Source organism: Ambystoma mexicanum, chromosome 6p, assembly GCF_040938575.1.
Source record: "Ambystoma mexicanum isolate Mex_15411 chromosome 6p, UKY_AmexF1_1, whole genome shotgun sequence".
NCBI lineage: Eukaryota > Metazoa > Chordata > Amphibia > Caudata > Ambystomatidae > Ambystoma > Ambystoma mexicanum.
The window spans coordinates 303,412,256-303,430,767 of NC_090935.1; the positions used below are offsets into that span (position 1 = coordinate 303,412,256).

General features: G+C 44.4%; 1 protein-coding gene across 3 annotated transcripts in view; it reads left to right on the forward strand.

Moving 5' to 3' along the window:
* The window catches only part of NEDD4L (NEDD4 like E3 ubiquitin protein ligase), a 2,900,454-nt gene that overhangs the window by 818,389 nt on the left and 2,063,553 nt on the right, over window positions 1-18,512 (forward strand). For all 3 annotated transcript variants that reach the window (XM_069627054.1, XM_069627053.1, XM_069627056.1), the window contains one exon: window positions 3,924-3,977. In XM_069627054.1, the coding sequence (XP_069483155.1) occupies window positions 3,924-3,977 (54 nt within the window). The remainder of the gene's footprint in view (window positions 1-3,923; window positions 3,978-18,512) is intronic.

Here is an 18,512-nt window from a genome sequence, read left to right on the forward strand (position 1 = left end):
AAAACCAAGGGCTTGATAAAATCATATCAAGATAATATCAATGTACGATAAATACAAAGAAGTAAAAGTTGTGAAATTACTTAAATGTTTTTAATTCTTTCCTACAAATGTATAGAGTTGGTCTACCATAAGTAAAGTCCTCTATTCGTGTCTTCATCTTCTCTGTTGTGGGAATTTCCATAATTTGTGTATGTTGCTTGCGTCGGACAATGCAGCACAGTTTATATCCCCATCACAGATACCAGTCTCTCTTCATCCTCCTATATACGCAAACTACCTAACCCACCACAGGACTATTTTGCCAATAACTAACACCCCTTTCATTTCATCCTAGTACTTTCCTTGCTGCCACACAACAGCATCTCTGGTGTGTATCAGTCAGAGGTCCTTATTTGCTACAGGAATGCTTCCCTACCAGTTGACACTTGGTAGGGAAAACAAAGGTTGTAATGCTGCATGCCTTCCAGTGACAGGATCCCCCTCAGACTAATGGAACTGGTCAAACCTCCCAAGCTCTTGCACACTGGAAGGGGAGATTTAAAAGAGCGGGTGATGCACCAGGCCCTTCCCGAGCACTGACACTTGGGGGACAAAAGCAGCTTCTCCACTCATGGTCTCACTGCTCCAGCGTGATACCTATGACTGATGTGTGTGAGCAAGCTTTTGTCCGTTCTTGCACTCTTAACAGCAGTAGCAGACAGCATCACTCTTTCACCTCACCATTAACCACAAAATGGGTCACGCAGCGCCACAAACAAAGGAATTAAAGGCAAGGATGATAATGCCACCAGCCAGATTTGTGAATTAGTTATGTTGTACTGCAACATTCTGTGACTAAAAAGATTACCACTTTGCAAAAAACATTATCCAAAATCAAAGTTTTCTCTCGGATCTCAGACATCAAAAGGCCAGTACAACTAGCTCAATTCTAGAATGAAAGAAGAGCTCTCTCACATTCACTCCATCTCTGGAAAGAAAACAATAAAATCTCATGCGACATGAGACACTTCTTGGGACAATGAGTTATGTTGCATTTCGTGAGATAATTGGATGTTACGTTGAGCAATTCTTTTGCCAATAGAATATTGTATGGGGAGTTCTTGGGGGGGAAATTGGTGACCTTTAGAATATCTTTGTGAAATGGGACGTGACTTGGGTCATAGCTCCGGACAATGGAATGTACAATGGAGCTGCTCGTAGGAAATTGTGCTGTGACATGGGGCAGCTCTTGGTGCATGGGAACAGTATGTTGTGATTAAAATGACCTTCATTAAGTAGTTTATATTTAGTATTAAGTGTGTTGACCAAATATAGAGATGGAGCGTATGGGGGACCTACCCATAACAGGGAAAATAAATGGAGGATGCTGACCAATGTCGCTCAAAATGAGTCGACAAAATGAAGGTGGTTTTAATAATGTCGTTCCTAATTGAAACCTAGCATATGGCAGTTCTTCATGCTACTACAGTGGGCCATCTCTTCAATCTATAGACAACTGTCCGAAATGCATTGGCTGCTGTTTCTACCACTTCATGTTTTATAAGAGCACAGGATGCACCATAACAATACACCTAAATTAAGGTTTATGGATTCAACTCTGGATGGTCTTTTTTAATTCGAATGCTATTATATATGTGTTGAATGCAGTAGTATTTACCACAAGCTTGTGTCATCAGAGTGGTTTGAACTTTGAACCAACTAAGCAAAAGCGGTCAGTATGGCATAAAATATAAGGCATTAAGGTCCGTTCTCTACTAATAGGAATACTGCCATCCCCTCCCTATGGTGCTCTACTCCGCTCACTGTCTTGGGGGCTCATTACAAGTTTGGCAGCGGGGGGGGGGGGGCGAGAGGAGGTAATACCGTTTACCTCAATTTTTCCTGCACCGTCAAACTACTAAGTTTGCCAATATTACCGGATCGTAATACCAGCGATTCTCTGAAGGGTAAAGTGGAGGAGTTGCCTCTGGTGATACCGGCAAAAATTCCAATGGAGTCCCATTAAATGTGGTTTTACACTGGCAAACCGCTACTTGTAATCAGGTAGTATTACCTCCGGAGCTAATACCGCCAGCCCAAGTGGCCTTATCAGCAATTGTTTCCCTGTATTCCGGTGGATTTATCGCCAGAATACCAGCAAACTCGTGATGAGCCCCATTGTGCCCAGTACTTTCTTTGCTTTAAGCATAGTCACGGGTATGTGCACAGTTTGCATATTTGCACTAGTCACAGGATCTAGCACCCAGCATGCATCTTTGCTCAAGTCACAGGCATGCAACATCCAGCTTGCTGCTTTGCCTCAATATATGACCAGATCGCAATTTTCATAATCCACTCGGGCTTATAGAGCCTGGCTTGCTTCTCCCTTCTGGTGCCCAGTTCAAACTTCAATGATGTAATGCCCAGATCATTATTTCTCAGTAGTAGTTTGCAGTTTTTCATGTGTCCCAGATCTCCAAGGGAAAGCAGCTATTGGTTTTCTATGTTTTACCAGTTTTTTCAGCTTATTCCGTTCTCTGTAGTCCTTTGGCACCATCAATACATTCATCTGTTTTTCAACCATTTGGCTTTCCTTAAATCTGGTGCATTGATCATCGTCCTTGCTCGGGGGTGCCTGCTTCCTCTTCCTAATCTGCTCTGCCTTACAAAGGCCTTACCTCCTTTATTCCCATTTGTTCTGGTCCTGCTTTGGTGAGGTTCTCTATTTTGTTGTTCATTGCCTTTGGATAGGCTCTGTATTTCACTGGTATTTTGTTCCCCAGATTGAGGGTCCATAGTGCCCCACAGTGGCCATCTTGTGCCCAGGTGGAAGTCCTGCCTGGCTCTTTCCTCGACTCTTGTGGTTAGTGCCTCGTTTGTGTTATCACTTGCTCCGGCCGTGCTCTTATCTATTCTGGCCTACAAGATCCACAGTCATCCTTCATGAAGCATTTATTCTGATTCTTCTCTCGCTCTGTGAACATTCCTCTCTTCTCCTTACCAGGGGAGAGGGGTGGACAAATATGCACTGTGCCGCTCAGTCGGTTCTACAGGCATTTAAAATTTGTATCGACTTGTTTTAGTGCCTCTTGGGATAGGGTACGGTATCAGTTTTCAATGCAACTCCTAATGCATTTACTGCCTATGTTGGTGGAAGGTTTGAGGCATGAACAATGTTAACTTTATTTGAGATCATCAAGTTCTTACAGCAAGGGTGCAAATTACTGACTGAGCTGGTCTCGTTTGAGCGAGAGTGAGTGCATTTACTATGTTCATTGCCCCTCTTCTATTTCTCTAGATTCAAAGGACTGGGAGGATTTTTCACACTTAAAACGGGCACATTTTGAAGGCATTTCTTGCACAAAAGAGCACAGGTAACAGCCGAAAATGTGTTGTGGTGGTTGACCCGCCCAAAAAAGTTTAACTCTATCATCGGAAGGGTTACAACTGCAGTGGAGTTTGGATGTTTTCCTGTTCTTGTTGTAGCACTAATGAAAGCGTAAAAGGAAACGTTTTTCAAATAAAAAGACCTTATATGTTTTGAACATAAAAATACTAAAATAGACTGGAGAAAAGAGAAGCTCACGATAATTTCGCAAAACAGTGTTTCTAAACTCCTGGAACCACATACATGGAGGATTAATTGTGAGTCTTAGCTGCATGGAAGTATGTATGTCCAGACTGATACAGTTTGTGATGACTTCACAATTACTAGCTATGGCTCATGGAACCACCTCTGTCCACAAATAACAATTATATAATACTGTATTGTAAAGCTTTATCCTTCTTTGTGTTCACTGACTGAGCCTTTGTCACAATCTACAACAAACAAATATGTCAAACTGATGGCCTTTGTGTGGCCACAGAATGCTTGTAATCTTCATGCAAATAAACACTGATATTCTTTGTGCTCACATTCTCAAATGTTTTTATTGATTGTACAGGTTAATCCAACTAACCATAGATTGCTGTTTGAAGTTTTTGATGAAAACCGATTGGTGAGTGAACTATATATTTTTCAACATGTCTGGCCAATAATGTGCATTCTGAATTTCTTAAAGACCTGTGTGGGAGGTTTTCATTGTTTCTGTTCAGTGGTCTGTCACATCATTGGGTCTTATAGGCTTTTGATGGGGATCTTGGTGTGTTGCACATTTAGATTTTACATTTCTGTTTTCAATTTGTCTGCAAAAAGGGCCAAATGGTTTCGCTTAATCATTTCTTAGCTGTTGTAATTAGGATGCTTCTCATATTTTAAGTTGTAGTTGCCCAGTCTGAACCAAGAAATGGAGCTTGACACTGGTGTATTTGTTTAGTTAAAGCTCATACAGTTTGATTTTGAGGAATTGGTTCTGGATACCTTCATTCCCTCAGTACCAGCCCTAAGGATAAGGGGTGTATCAGCTACTTTTGCTGCCTAAAAATAGGCAAATGGTCTCCAACAAGAAATATAGGGAGTACAAATACTTGGAAATAGATGGATTGGCGCCCTCTCCCTGCTTTCACCCACACCATGCATATGTTTTGACTAGTAGAGCGACATGAAGAAACTATTATTACTGCCTGATTGAAAAGAGGTAAGGACGCATTTGTAATATTTATTGCAAAACATGTCTGTTTTATAGTTAAACCAGTTTGACTGTTCCCATTGGGAAATTCTTACTCCTAAAACCTTTTACTCCCAACTTTAAAACCTAGGGAAATAGTCAAATACACCCAAATAAACATCTAACCTGGAGCACAGCCTCTACCCCTTCATTCATTCCGTTCTCCTTCATAAAAGACAAATATCAATGATCATTTCCAAAGTTAGAAGGTGTATGAAATAGTGTCAGGGATATGCAGAGTGAGTGTGGTGGCAGTGTACACAACCTGTACTTTAATGCACCAATGCGGGGTCCAATTATTTTCCACCTGAGATGTGGGTTAGTTTGGGGTCATGCCTTTCTATATCCTACAGTACTTGTCATTTCACTAGACCTGCAATTTACCCTTTTTTGTGATGCAGTAGATCTTTCTTTATGGCAAGCCTGTTCTGTCAGACAAAAAGAATGACAAAGTAAAGAAATTGTTTTTTGAAAATATATGTAAAAAGGAGTCTATGAACAAAAACCCAAGGGATAATTTTCTTATATCGTACGACAAAAAGATACCGTGATGAAACTGTTTTTCAAAAACAATGTAATAAGTGTTGTAATAAGAATTCAAAATTAAAGGACATATATTCAGGGTGATTTACTGTAACACATTTCCCAAAAACTACGCTGAAGGATTATACATGGATATTTTATTAATCAACTAAACTATGCAGCACCATAAGCAAAGCAGAAAGGCGATTGTGGCACATGAAGCATAACTTCAAAGGAAATATTTCTAAGCTCCAGCTCAGATGAGGCTAATTTTTCTGCACTCATTTCTGTATTGCTTTACCTGTGGGAGCCCTGGTTCTCTTCAAGAAGGTGGTGAAAAATTGACCCAGCTGAAATGTCGGTTATCAATTCATGAAACTAATGTCTGAAATAGCTCAATACACCATGCTCTTCAAGCTCTAGGTTTTTAATCAACATTAGGCAGGTGAGCTTCTACATCTGCAATATTGGATAATCTTGATTGAAGTAGTTCCTTTGTATAAAGGTATTGCCATTGTGCTTATTTAAAAGGGCAAAGAAAGAAAATATCTCAACTATCTCAATGAGTGTATCGTTTACTTGTGTTTGAAAACCGTGTTAGCTTCCAGTTGTCGTCCACAGGTTGTAGCGCAGGGTGGCATTTTGAAAAAAACTTTTTAAGTCAGATGAGCAACTCATTGCGTATTATGTACTTGGAATACCTAAAGGTGCATCCATGTTGGTATACCAATAATTGTCACTGGTGGACGAATTCTAAAATAAGGGTATAATTATTTAGCCGTGCACGGTCCTGATATTTAGTTTTAATATTGCAATCAAAAAATTGATTCAAACGGATGATAGAAAATTCGATGTATGTTTAAGATGTAGTAAAGGAGGAGAGTTTTTGTAATCAAAGTGTACTTTACAAAAATGCTTTCCGCACCAATTGATCATTGATTCCAGAAAACTGAGATTTGAAATGGACTATCCATGTTTGTTCAATTCTGCTGAGCATAGTTTCTTTCCTATGTGTCTGTTCTTTTCTCACCACATCTATGATTTTCTATGAAAAATCATCTTCTTACTGCACCATTTCTAAATAATGTTGGACCAAAGGGGCTTGTATATTGTGTATCCTAGTTTCCGACCTATGTTTGGATAATCTGACATTAGAGAAATGTCCATTCTTGCAAATATAAAGGTCCCCACATGAATATTTTAATGCCTGAATGATATTTTTAGTTTCTTAATTTGCAACAATGTTTAATGACCATTGGAACCTTGGTGTTCAAAGGTCACTGTGCTTTTGGTAAAGTGACGTACTATACAGTTCCTGCATGGGTGGCTACCTTTTAATTCAGGTAGTCACCAATAGCGTCTTTAAGTTTTCAGGTTTCTTCTTAGGTTGATCCACAGCATGTACTAGTAGTTCTCAAATATTGTGGCTGCACTTCAATGCAAACGAGGACTTTCTTCTCCAATATTTAATACCGATTTCCTAATTTATGAAGACTATTTGCAATAAGTAGTGGCACAGACAAAACTAGATTAGGTTGTATTTTTAGTATACGCTTAAATTGCTGCAATATCTTGTCAGACTTGCTTTTTAGCCTGTTTTAATACATTCTTTGGATAGCCTGTTAAGTGTTGAAACAAGACTTTGGACTCCACCATGTAATCCTTTTTCCTGACCATTTCTTCTAATGAGTAGCAATTGTCCATACTGTAAATTGTCACGTAATGATTGTGGACGATCACTAGTGTACATCAGCAGTGTCATGATCAGTTTGTTTTCTGTATAATTTTGCCCTTAATTTGTGGTGGTCGACAATGGAAATAGCCAAGAAACTTAAGTTAGTTCTCTCATAATGGCACAGTCAGGTACATTTATGGCTTAACCAGATACAAACATATTCCTTCCTTTAGGAAAGCTCTACATTGGCTACCCGTTAAACAAAGAATTAGGCACATGGGTTTATCCTTGACCTACAAATGCCATTACAAGGCAAGTCCGTATCTGACGGACAGACTCTCCTCTAAAAAACCCACTCTATTACATTCCAATGATACCCACACTCTGAATCAGCCACGCTATCGCTTGGAAAGATTTGGTGGTAGCTTTGAGATTCATGCTTCCAGGGATTGGAATGCGCTTCTGCTGAGCATAAGAGTCTCTTCCTCCTTGATGATCTTCATGAAATCTGTGAAGTCTTTCCTCTTTTGCTCGGCAAACTAATTTTACTGCGACTACCTCTTCTCCAGGATGGGGTCTGGCATGCAATCACATGCTCATGAATATTCTGTGTCGTCAGGCTGGGAATCCTCGGTAAAAGAAAATAAATCTGTTTAATTTCTGAACTGTCTTTCTCCTAACAACCAATCACTGAGCGCTGGGTCATACTGGCCACCGTTTTTCGGATTCTTCAGCGTCCCTCAAGGGCGTATTTCATAAAGTTTCTTCGTGGAGGCTTCCAGATGATTCCTCGGGCCTACACTGCGTGCTTCATGTCGGAGGAGGAGGATTCCCCCTCTTTTCAAGCTTTGCACTGACTGCAGTGTGCAGAATATTTTCATGGATGACAAACATTCCCGGTGCCTGTAATGTCTGTACACGATACACAAGGAGGAAGATTGTGCGTTTTGCCTTGAACTCTCGACTCGCACGTTAAAGGATCGGCGTAAACGGGAAAACTAAGTCCTTTAAGGGCGCCCCCCTGTGGGGGGGGGGTCCAACAAAAGGCCAAGCACTGCAAGTCCACTATAGTCAGGAGCGCCATTACAGTGGGCTCCTCGGGGGGGGGGGGGGGGGGGCCAGGACATGTTCAACATCACCAGCTGCATCGGTCCCCAGTCAACGCTCTGAATCTTCCTCCAAGAGGAAGTATGATCACCCGAGCAGGCTGAAGGTGGCCCCGGAGGCAACCAAAGAGAAGACCAAACAGGGTGCAGCCTCTGGCCTACCCTCGGCAGAGAAGGCCAAAGGGGACCGGTCCTCCGAGCCCACCCCTAAGGAGAAGGCCAAGCAGGATAAGGTGTCTGGGGCGACCACTAAGGCAGACCGTGAAAGCCCAGATGCACCAGGCGAAGGCGGCCCCTTCCATCGAGGTGGCGGTGGCGTCCCTTAAGGCCGTGGGGGTGGACCCACAGGGCTCCCCTCCGAAGGCAAGAGTGTCCCTCCCTGAAAGGAGGGAGTCTTCATTCCAGGCCATTGAGAAGACCCCAGCGAAAATGCTGCTGATCATCTCCCCGAGACCGTCCCCTCTGGACGCGAAGAAAGGGGGGGGGGCGTTTAAGTCCTCCAGGTTTTGGACATGCACTTTGACGGAGACCATCTTTTCAGGAAGGCTGTGGATGAGCCTCTACAGGCCACCAACGTGGAGACGGCACGTGCCCTGAGCACGCTTCAGCAGCGATGGCCGTCCTTTCGGTCCTCAGGAGGCAAGTCTCCCCGATCTTCTAAGGGTTATGGCGGGGGCTCCTCTTCTTACTGCCAACTCCCCTCTCCCCCCCACTCCTCTGCCCAGGAGACCAACAGGGGCCGCTCCTCGGAGGAGGACGCCGTTGTTGCCAGGGACCCCGGTGGGATGCCGGCTGGAGAACTTAGTCAGCGTGTGGAAGACCATCTCCACCGACCGTTGGGTGCTGGACGCTCTTGCCCACGGACACACTCTAGAGTTCCAGCGGAAGAATCCCCAAATACTACCAGTGGCCCGACAGGAAAACCACGTCCCTCAGCTGCTGCTGGAAGTTCACGCCATGCTAATGAAGGGGGCCATGGAGCTAGTTCCAAAGCGACTCCGGGGCTCTGGAGTGTATTCACGGTACTTCCTCATGTGAAAGAAGAATAAGGGCTGGTGCCCATTCTCGAACTGCGACGACTAAACAAATACATAAAGTCCCAGAAGTTCCGAATGATCACTCAACACAGGCTCGGACAGCTGCAAGAGGGAGACTTTCTGTTGTCGTTGGATCTGGAGAATACATTTTTCCACATCCCCATTCACAAGGGACACCGCACGTTTCTGCGCTTCGTTGTTCAAGGGAAGCATTACCCATTCAAGGCCCTTCCCTTCGGGCTGAAGTTGGTGCCTAGAGTCTTCACCAAGTGCTTGGCGCCGGTGGCGGCCCATCTACAACTGCAAGGGATTCACGTCTACCTGTACTTGGACACTTGCTCATCCGGGCCAGGTCAAGGGACATCGCTGTCGACCACACAGCAAGGGGTTCGACAGCGCTGTCCATACTACTGACTGATCTGGGGTTCTCAGTGAATTATGCAATGTCATGTTTGACTCCATCGCAGGACGCACTGTTCCTGGGATCCCGCTCAATGCGGTGTCATGTCTGGCGTCACCGTCAGAGGAGACTGTACAGCCACCCTGGGCAAGATGCAGTGGCTGCTAGCTCTGCAGATCACCACAGTGCAGACCATCAGCGTTCTCTGCTTGGCATGATGTCATGCATTTATCTCATCCGAGACTGCAGGTTACGGAGGCGCCCACTGCTGGAGTTCCCCGATGCCTGCTGGATTCAGGTGTCCGGAAGCTTCCAGGACAGGATTACGCTTGATGAGTGGTTCCATCGGACGATAAGGTGGTGGGATGTGTGCTCGCATCTGACTGAAGGCGCAGATTTCCAGGTCCCACCACACCAGAAAACGGTCACGACGGACGCTTCCCTGGAGGGATGGGGAGCCCACACCGGAAGTGTTCAAACAAGAGGCCTGTGGCTGCTGGAGGAGAAGATGTTGCACATCATCGTTCTGGAGCTACAGGCAGTGTTTTGGGCCCTGAAATCGTTGCTGCCATCCCTCAAGGGCAAGGCTGTGCGGGTCTTCAGACAATACCACCACAATGTTTTACATCAGGAAACGGGGGAGGGGGGGCACCAGATCACCAGCACTCTCCAAAGAGGCGCAGGATTTATGGCACTGGGCCGTCACCCAGGGGATGTTCCTCATACTGTTTCATCTGGCAGGAGTTAAGAACATGTTCGCTTACTCTCTCAGCAGGGGGTTTCGCTCCTGCCACGAGTGGGAACTTCGGCAGGACCTAGTGGAGTACCTGTTCCGCAAATGGGGCAATCCCCAGATAGACTTGTTTGCGACAAACACCAAATGCCAGAGGTTTGCCAGCAGGTTCCCCCTACAGAACAGCATGGGGGATGCATTCTCATTCCCTTGGGAAGGCCTCTTTCTGTATTTGTTCCCTCTGTTGCCGTTGTTCCTTCGAGTCATCAGGCAAATCAAATGGTGCCAGTGCCCGATGATCCTTGTTGCACCAGCGTGGCCAAGTCAGATCTGGTGCCCGGACCTTCTCAGCATGTCAGCGTCCCCACTCGTTAAGCTGCCAGGGGTCGCAGATTTTCTCGCCAGGGAAGGAGGCGCCATTCTTCACCACGATCCAGGGCCTCTGAACCTAAAGTCCTGGCTCCTGCAGTGCTAGAATTCTGTGGTTATGATCTCCGGACAGACTGCAAGGAAGTTCTCGCCAAGGCTAGAGCATTGTCTACTTTGAAATGCTACGGACTCAAGTGGAAGAGGTTTGCTATTTGTTGCCGTTCCCAGAAGATCGACCCTCTGAGGATCAAAACCCCTGAGGTGCTTCCGAATTTGCTGTCATTGGCCAAATCGGGGCTGGCTCACGCCTCCATCAAGGTTCATCTGGCGGCTATCTCCCGCTACACTAGATCTCCAGGATGACCCTCCCTGTGGTTGCACCGGTTGGTCAAGGAGTCATCAAGGGACTATTCCGCTCGTTCCCGTTGATCAAGGCTCCGGCCTCGGCGTGGGAGCTCAATGTGGTACTTACTAGGCTCGTGGGACCCCTGTTCGAGCCTATGCATTATGTTCCACTCAAGTTTCTGTCGTGGAAAACAGCTTTTCTCGTGGCGATCACCTCTGCATGACGAGTGGGTGAGTTCCAGGCCCTCTGCTGTAAACCACTGTGTTTGACTTTCCACGAGACGAGGGTGGTGTTGCGGACACACCTCTCCTTCATGCCCAAGGTGCTGTCGGACTTTCATCTAAAGAGCCCTTGGTGTTGCCTGCATTTTTTCCGACGCCTTCGTTGCCGGCTGAAAGGGCTTTGTACTCGCTGGATGTGGCTAGAGTGCTGAAGTTTTATGTGGCCCACACACAGAGTTTCCGGAAGACCTCTCGGCCCTTTGTGAACTTTGGTCTTGTGAACCATGGGAAGGCCCTGTCCAAGGTATCCATTTCCAGATGGCTGTCCGGCTGTATCACCCTGTGATGTGTATCTGCCCCTTAGCCTAAAAACCGCATTCCGATTTTCTCTGTTGAATCCGTTTTTCAAGCTGTTTTGACATTTAAACCTGTGAAAATTAGAAAATGCAATTTCTCCACTTGTGGTTTGACTGCACTGTGTTTTTCCTTCCCAAGTCGATATTCTGAACTGTATGCCTGTTAGGATATTGCTTTGTAGTTTGCTAGTGTTCTTACATCTCTGATACTGTTATACTAATTTCTACCTCATCCATTCAACCACGCAAATAAAATAACCATTTAGTAACTTTACGGGCTGTTTGGCTCAGTTTTCGGGGCACTGTCACCGGTTTGCAAATCAACCGCTGCCTGGCCGTCCGAGAGCCCATTCCACCAGGGCGATCGCTGCTACAATGGCATTCCTGTCTGGTGTGCCCCTGCTGGAAAGCCTTTGGCGCCCGGCTCATAGTATTCTATCTGGTGGTAAACTGCATGGGACTATATACAACCCAGCCTGATGGGGCTGAGCCATCCAGCCTACCCTGGGTGAGGCTGGAGGGGCTACTTTACCTGGGACTACTTGCAAGGCTATTTAAACCACACCCTACAGACAGAATACGCTTTGTGTTCTTCTGCACTCCTGCAACGTAACGCTCACCGTCTCTGCTCAGCTCTTGTACCTGATCTTCAACTGCCGCACCTGTCCTGGGATCACGATCCATCGGCATCTGTGAAGAAGAGAAAGAAAGGAACAGGAATTAGAACAGCGATTGGGGCCTTACCTGAAGCAGTCCATCCGGATCGTCGCACCTGCCGAAAAGAAGGAATTTGCATGAAGAGCCAATACTCACCCGGAGACTGCTTTCTGCTAGGATTCCATTGAAGGGGTTCATCCAATCGCCGCTCCGGAGCCGCGCCGCACCTGCATTGCAGAAAAAGAACAGAACAGCAGGTTAGTCGCGCACAGGAAAGAAACCATTTAAAAGAAATTCAGCACCACGCACAAGCGCTAATACTCACCCGCAGGAAATCTGCCCAGCGTCGTAGGAAGAGGCAAATCTTCATCAGAAAACCGCCCAAGGCCGCGCCTGAAAGAAATTGAGAACAGTGAGAACTTGGGCAATAAGGACATTAAGCAAACTATAACAAGCATCTATTTGCATAGAGACTTTCTTATTGAGTCAAGCTGTTCAAGACTCCGCTACAGCCACGCAGGATCAGTGAAGCAACTTGATCCAGGGAAGAGGCTGAACATATCGCGCCCCTGCTAGAGATTGGAGGACGAAGAGCCCACCATTAAAAAAACCAAGGTGAGGCATAAACAGAGAGGGGCACTACAAGGTTACGAGAGGTGGGGGCCAAACCCGCTCCTTACGGCTGGCTATTATCTTGTTTCGACATTTTAGACAAACGCTTCCTGGGAAGTGATAGTGAGGGAGAAGACACGTGCAAGCATCATCACTCCGCCCCGTGCAACGCGAGTGCAGACGTCATTCGTGCAGCTTCGTGCGACACCCCCGCGGAGACCAGGTGAGCGTGACAGGATCACCCCATCCCATAGCAAAACGTTGGATATCCCATTCTGATACTTTGCCATTGGTTTAACCCTAGAAGTATTCCTGAAAGTACACTAGTAACTGTTTAAAATGATCAGAACCCTCTGTGTATCCTGTTCCTTGATTTCCAAGTGTTAGCATCATTTTTCACCATCCTTATAGTCCATTGCATAACTCCTTAGTAATATTTGGAATAAACTAATTAATTCCCCCATAAGGAGATGCACGGCTTGAGGGTGGTCAAGACTGCAGCTTGACCTTTCCCACAGGCAGTGTTTCTCCTCTTGATACTCTAGTTGCGAAATATAGTTGTAATAGCACTTGTTTCCTTCCCAAACCCATTTTCCCTGTCAACTGCTTCCACTTTTAAAACCGAATTTCTTTTCCCGTTGAGAATCTCATTCTGTCATTCATTTAGAGTTCCCCTTTCACTTATTATTCCTGTGATGTGTATCTGCCCCTTAGCCTAAAAACCACATTCCGATTTTCTCTGTTGAATCTGTTTTTCAAGCTGTTTTGACATTTAAACCTGTGAAAATAAGAAAATGCAATTTCTCCACTTGTGGTTTGACTACACTGTGTTTTTCCTTCCCAAATCGATTTTCTGAACTGTATGCCTGTTAGGAAATTGCTTTGTAGTTTGCTAGTGTTCTTACATCTCTGATACTGTTATACTAATTTCTACCTCATCCATTCGACCACGCAAATAAAATAACCATTTAGTAACTTTACGGGCTGTTTGGCTCAGTTTTCGGGGCAGCTAAATCCGTTTTTTTTGCCTCCTATTCAGTGGGGGTAAGTCGGATTTAAATTCCGATTGTTGCATAGTGTGACTCTTCGCTACACCTCCCCATCCACCAAAGTTTGATTAACAGGGGTTTGAGGTAGTGTTGCAGGGGAAATTATTAACTGTGATACCATTTAAAAAATCAATCCAAAGTTAATTTTGCTTTCTTTCAATTGTGTAGTGTGTATCTTACATGAAAAGGTCTAAATAAGTGCATTCCATCAATGTACTGTGTAATTATCACCCCACTGGTGAATGCTGCCCCATATTAAATTTGTGATTTTCATTAAAATTAAAATAAATATTGTACCGGCCTGGTCCATGGTCCATTGTGGCGTGGGGTATTTGTAAAAAGGGTGTGTGAGACGGGTTGGGTGCCATCTCAATCTGAATTCTTAGTAAATAAAGTAAAAGTGTTTTGATTGTGCCCTGCAGCCTAGGCAAGTATCGAGAGTCCTGGTCTGGTGTGTGGCGCCCCATTAGAATCCTTAACATATGGTTACTGTTCTTTTTAGGACTTCTATTATCTCCCCTGACCCAGCGTGGTGAGATTAAGCTACCAGATAGGGTGTAACTGTGCTGCATTTTAACATTACAGGTTAAAGGCTATTGTTCCTCGTTGTATATAAATATCCTTGCAGCTGTGGGCGTTTACCTTGCTGGTTCCAATTTACCATTACATGTTTATACCTATTCTTTGTGACACTATACTTTTGTCAGGGTATACATGTAACAGGCAAGGTCTTGGCACTACAAGACCACTGGTGATTAACGCTTCGTAAAAGACACACAACCTAACTCTACAATACCTGCCTAAACTACTACCCTACTCTCACTTTAATTATGTTGTTGACACAAGCCTGTACGTGTGATCTTCCTTCTTTGCTTGACATGAGCATTTTGCCATCCTCTCATGGTAAATGGTGCTGCCCCTGGCGATATTCCACAACAACCAACATGTCATAGGGGTGCCAGTTAATCGACCCTAGACTATTTTGTTACGGAAAATCATTGTTTACAAAATGTAACTATCTCCAATAAAGTAATGAGGTAAAATTAGGGAAATCGGGAATTCAAGTTTTGACTTGGACCAAAAGATCAAAATGTAAAAGCCAATTAAAATGCATTATAAAAACTAGTTGAGGCAGCATCGGGCTACAATATTGCATAATCACAGAGTTTATGCAGAGTCTACTTAATTTGGAAATTTCTCGTTTTTGGGATGTTACAAATGCTTTATGGACCTCTCAAACTAATCCCCAATTGAATGCTGTGCCCGAGGCTGATTGGGATTCCCACTTGGAGGCACTGTACTTAAACGCTTCTCAACCAGACAGTAGGTCTGACTTAAATAGAAAGGATAACTATTGCCTTATTACCACTTTGGATGCAGATAGCAAGGTGTTCGCATCCCTTTTATTGCATCACTTGGAGGTCTGTGCAGCTAGTCTGGGCAGAATAAATAAGTGACAAACAGGCTCTAGAAAAGCTCACAGCACAAACCTGAAAAGACTTATTGTTTGGTGTCTTCAGGATTCTGTATGGCTTGGTAATTACCCAACCATTTATGCACACTCTATAGATCTTTTGGTTTGCATGAACATTCCTCAATACGGGTATGACTAGACCACGAGGGGTACAATGTCTCGTGATATAGACACCAACTCCTGATTAGGTCCAGGTTGCATACTTGCCCCCTGCCTCTCTAGCCTAAATGTTTCTGACATTGGAGAGCACTTGATTCCTGCTTCCTTTACTCGCCCACCAATCGTACCATACTGCTCTTGTCTGGTTGGCGTATACCGATGATTTATTTACTGTTTGACCAGACTCTCAAGGGACTGCAGAGACTACTTTCTGCCTTTTTTGATCATGCTAAAATTAATTTGCTTATCGTAAATACTGGGAAAACTATGGTCATACAGTTTTTTTAAGCATAAAATGAATGCTTGTCCCAGGAGAGAATAGTTTAGTTTACTTGGGCTTCCCAATTTGCCATCTGCCTCGCAGACTACTTGTTATCAACGTGTTGAGATAAGATCAACTTCTTGTGTCCCTGATGACTAAGATCAACCTTAGATATGGCAGGTTTTCAAATAAACTGGTCTTGAGTTTTTACGAGAGAAAAGTCCTATCGAAATTAATTTATGGCCTTGACAAACTTTTCCCCTGGTTGCTTGGCTTTTTTAATTTACTTGAAGCTTTTACCTGGAGAAAGTTATTAAGAGTTCCCAATGCGGTTCAATTAGCTGCTAAAAGATTCGAGCTATCACTTAAATCCATATAGATTATGGTTAAGTGGAGACTTGTGGCCCTGTGCTGGAGCTTAATAATAGTTCCTGTGAAAAATACTGTATGAGGGACTGTCCAATGCTATTGGTTGTAATAACGCAGCTACAGTTAATTCTCTGAAAGACCAAAGTGAACACTTGCTTCTTAAGACTGGGAAAAGTCATTTGGACCTCTGGGCTCAGCCGGGAGCCTCTGTACTTTTATCGTAAGTTTGAGCATAGAAAATATGGGGTGGTGGCCTCATATATTAATTTTCTTTCCCAGTTGCTATCAACGAGAAGAAATTAGATTTGTGTAATCTTTTCCCCACGAGAGAGAAACAAATTACCCAGGAGTTTTCATTTTGTTATTGCGTGGACAAAGTAAAGTAGAAACTCTTAAGAGATTTGGTGATAAACTGCATGGCACTGAATGCACAGCACACTTTTTTTTAGTTTTTTGGGAAGTTGACGCAAGGAGACTTTTTAAATGGCACTTTGACAGAGGTGCTTGGGTGGTTACCCCGCTTCTGTGGGGCAAGCAGTTACCCGCTTCCTTAAAAGCCTAAAACAAACTATTTAATTTGACAGTATGACTTTGGACCCGCCAAATTTTATGATTGATTTAATTGATTTGAGACATTTTAGACATTTTATTTAGGGAAAATGTTCATTATTCTTCTTTCCCTCGAGTTATATTATAGCACTCATGAATCTCTTTATGTAATTGAGCTTTGTATTTATGTATAGCAAATTGTATTCTTAATGGGTTTATGTTGTACACAATATTAACAAAGAATGTTTTTTAAAAAATGTACCCAAACTCCTTGGAAGGCATGTATCCTGTGCCCTGATTTGGTAACTCCTCTGCCCTCGAATACCCATATTCTCTTCGAGGACCACCGCAGTCTCTATTCTAAACGGCCCCTATTTTATTTTATTTTTTTTTAGATTTGTAGAGCGCACTGCAACCCTTAGGCATTGAGGCACGAAAAGAGGAGCTTAAGAAGGCTTGATTCTGGGTTTCATAAATGCTGCCCATGGAAGGTTTTTAGACAAGGTACAAGGTAATACAACATACTTGTGACAGGGTTACATAGTCACTAATGCTGCGGTAGTCAAAGCAAGTTTAGTACAGACATATCAGACAAAGAGCAGAGTTTTGATAGCCTTACGGAAGGCTGCATGAGAGTCAATCAGTCTGATGTGCGACGGTAGGAAGTTCCAGTTGCGAGCAGCCTGAGTAGGGAAGCTGCTTCTGCCTGCACGAATTTTGAGAGTTTTAGGAACGGTGGTCATGTTGGTGTAGGACGTTCTGGATGGCCTGGAGGAGAGGGGTTTGGAGATCCTCTGGGTAAGGTAAGGGGGAGCTGGCTAGTAGACAGAGGTAACTCCTATTTGTTTAGGGGGAAGATTTCGGAGATCTGCTTTTTTTTTATATTATATACACACGTGAGCTCCGTTCCCCTATCTGTAAAAGTCAGAGATCCCTTCTTGGTGTTGGGATCAGAAGAGGAGATCTGATGTAGGAATCTTCCTGATCTGTGTTGGTCTACTCAGAACACACGAAAAGCCAACTGGTTATAGTGGTATAGCAGTAAGTGTAACCACTTTCTTCAGGGCTGGAGACTCACACTATGTGAGTGCGGACGGATTTCTTCTCGTTTTTTTAAAGCTGAAACTGAAGTTTTCAGAAATAGGACGCCCCAATAGAGCTGTGACAACTCCCATCTCGGATGCTGACCGCGGAATGAATATTACTGCAACATAATTAGCTTTTGGGAGGTGCACAAGATACATGTTTGGTTTCGGGACGGGAAAATACCAGCTCGACTCCACTACCCTGATAGATGGGAGTTGTCACAGAAGAAGTTGGCAGCGGTAGTGAGATGGCGGCACAGGGTCTTATGATCTACCAATTCAAAGGCGGCCGATAGGTCAAGTAGGAGAAGGAGCACTGGTTTTCTGGCATCTGAGGTCATCCATTTGGTTCTTAAGGTCGAGGAGGGCCGTTTCAGTGTCATGTCGTGGCCGAAACCCTGACTGACTGAGATCAAGGAGGTGGTTGTCTTGTAAGAATTTTTGCACTTGCAGATAAGCTGCTTTGTCAAGTATTTTAAGTAAGAAGGGGGTGGGCCTATAGTTCCCCGGGACCGACGGGTCAAGGGTAGGTTTTTTAGGAGCAGACGATCCCACGCTTCTTTGAGTCCAGTTGGAACGTGGCCTGACTGGAAGGAGGCATTAATGAATGCTGTGATGAGTGGGGCAAGGGAGGCAGCGCAGTCCTTGAGGACTTGTGCTTGGCATGCGTCTCCTTTGCAGTTGGACGGTTTGATGGATTTGAGGAGCGTGACTTCAGGGACAGTCACGTCTTTGAATTCACACATAGGAGAGTGAGACGGGGTGGTCAGTGGGGGAGAGCTGCTATGGCTGTTGGCTATAAGATTAGAACTTGCTCGTTGGTGGGCGATGATTTTGGTGTGCAGTGTGTCAAGTTTGTCCAACATGGCTGACTGAATATTATTACACCATGCTTCATCTTTTAGGAGGGTAGGGGGTGGAGGGGTGGGTTTCTCCAGTCCTCTG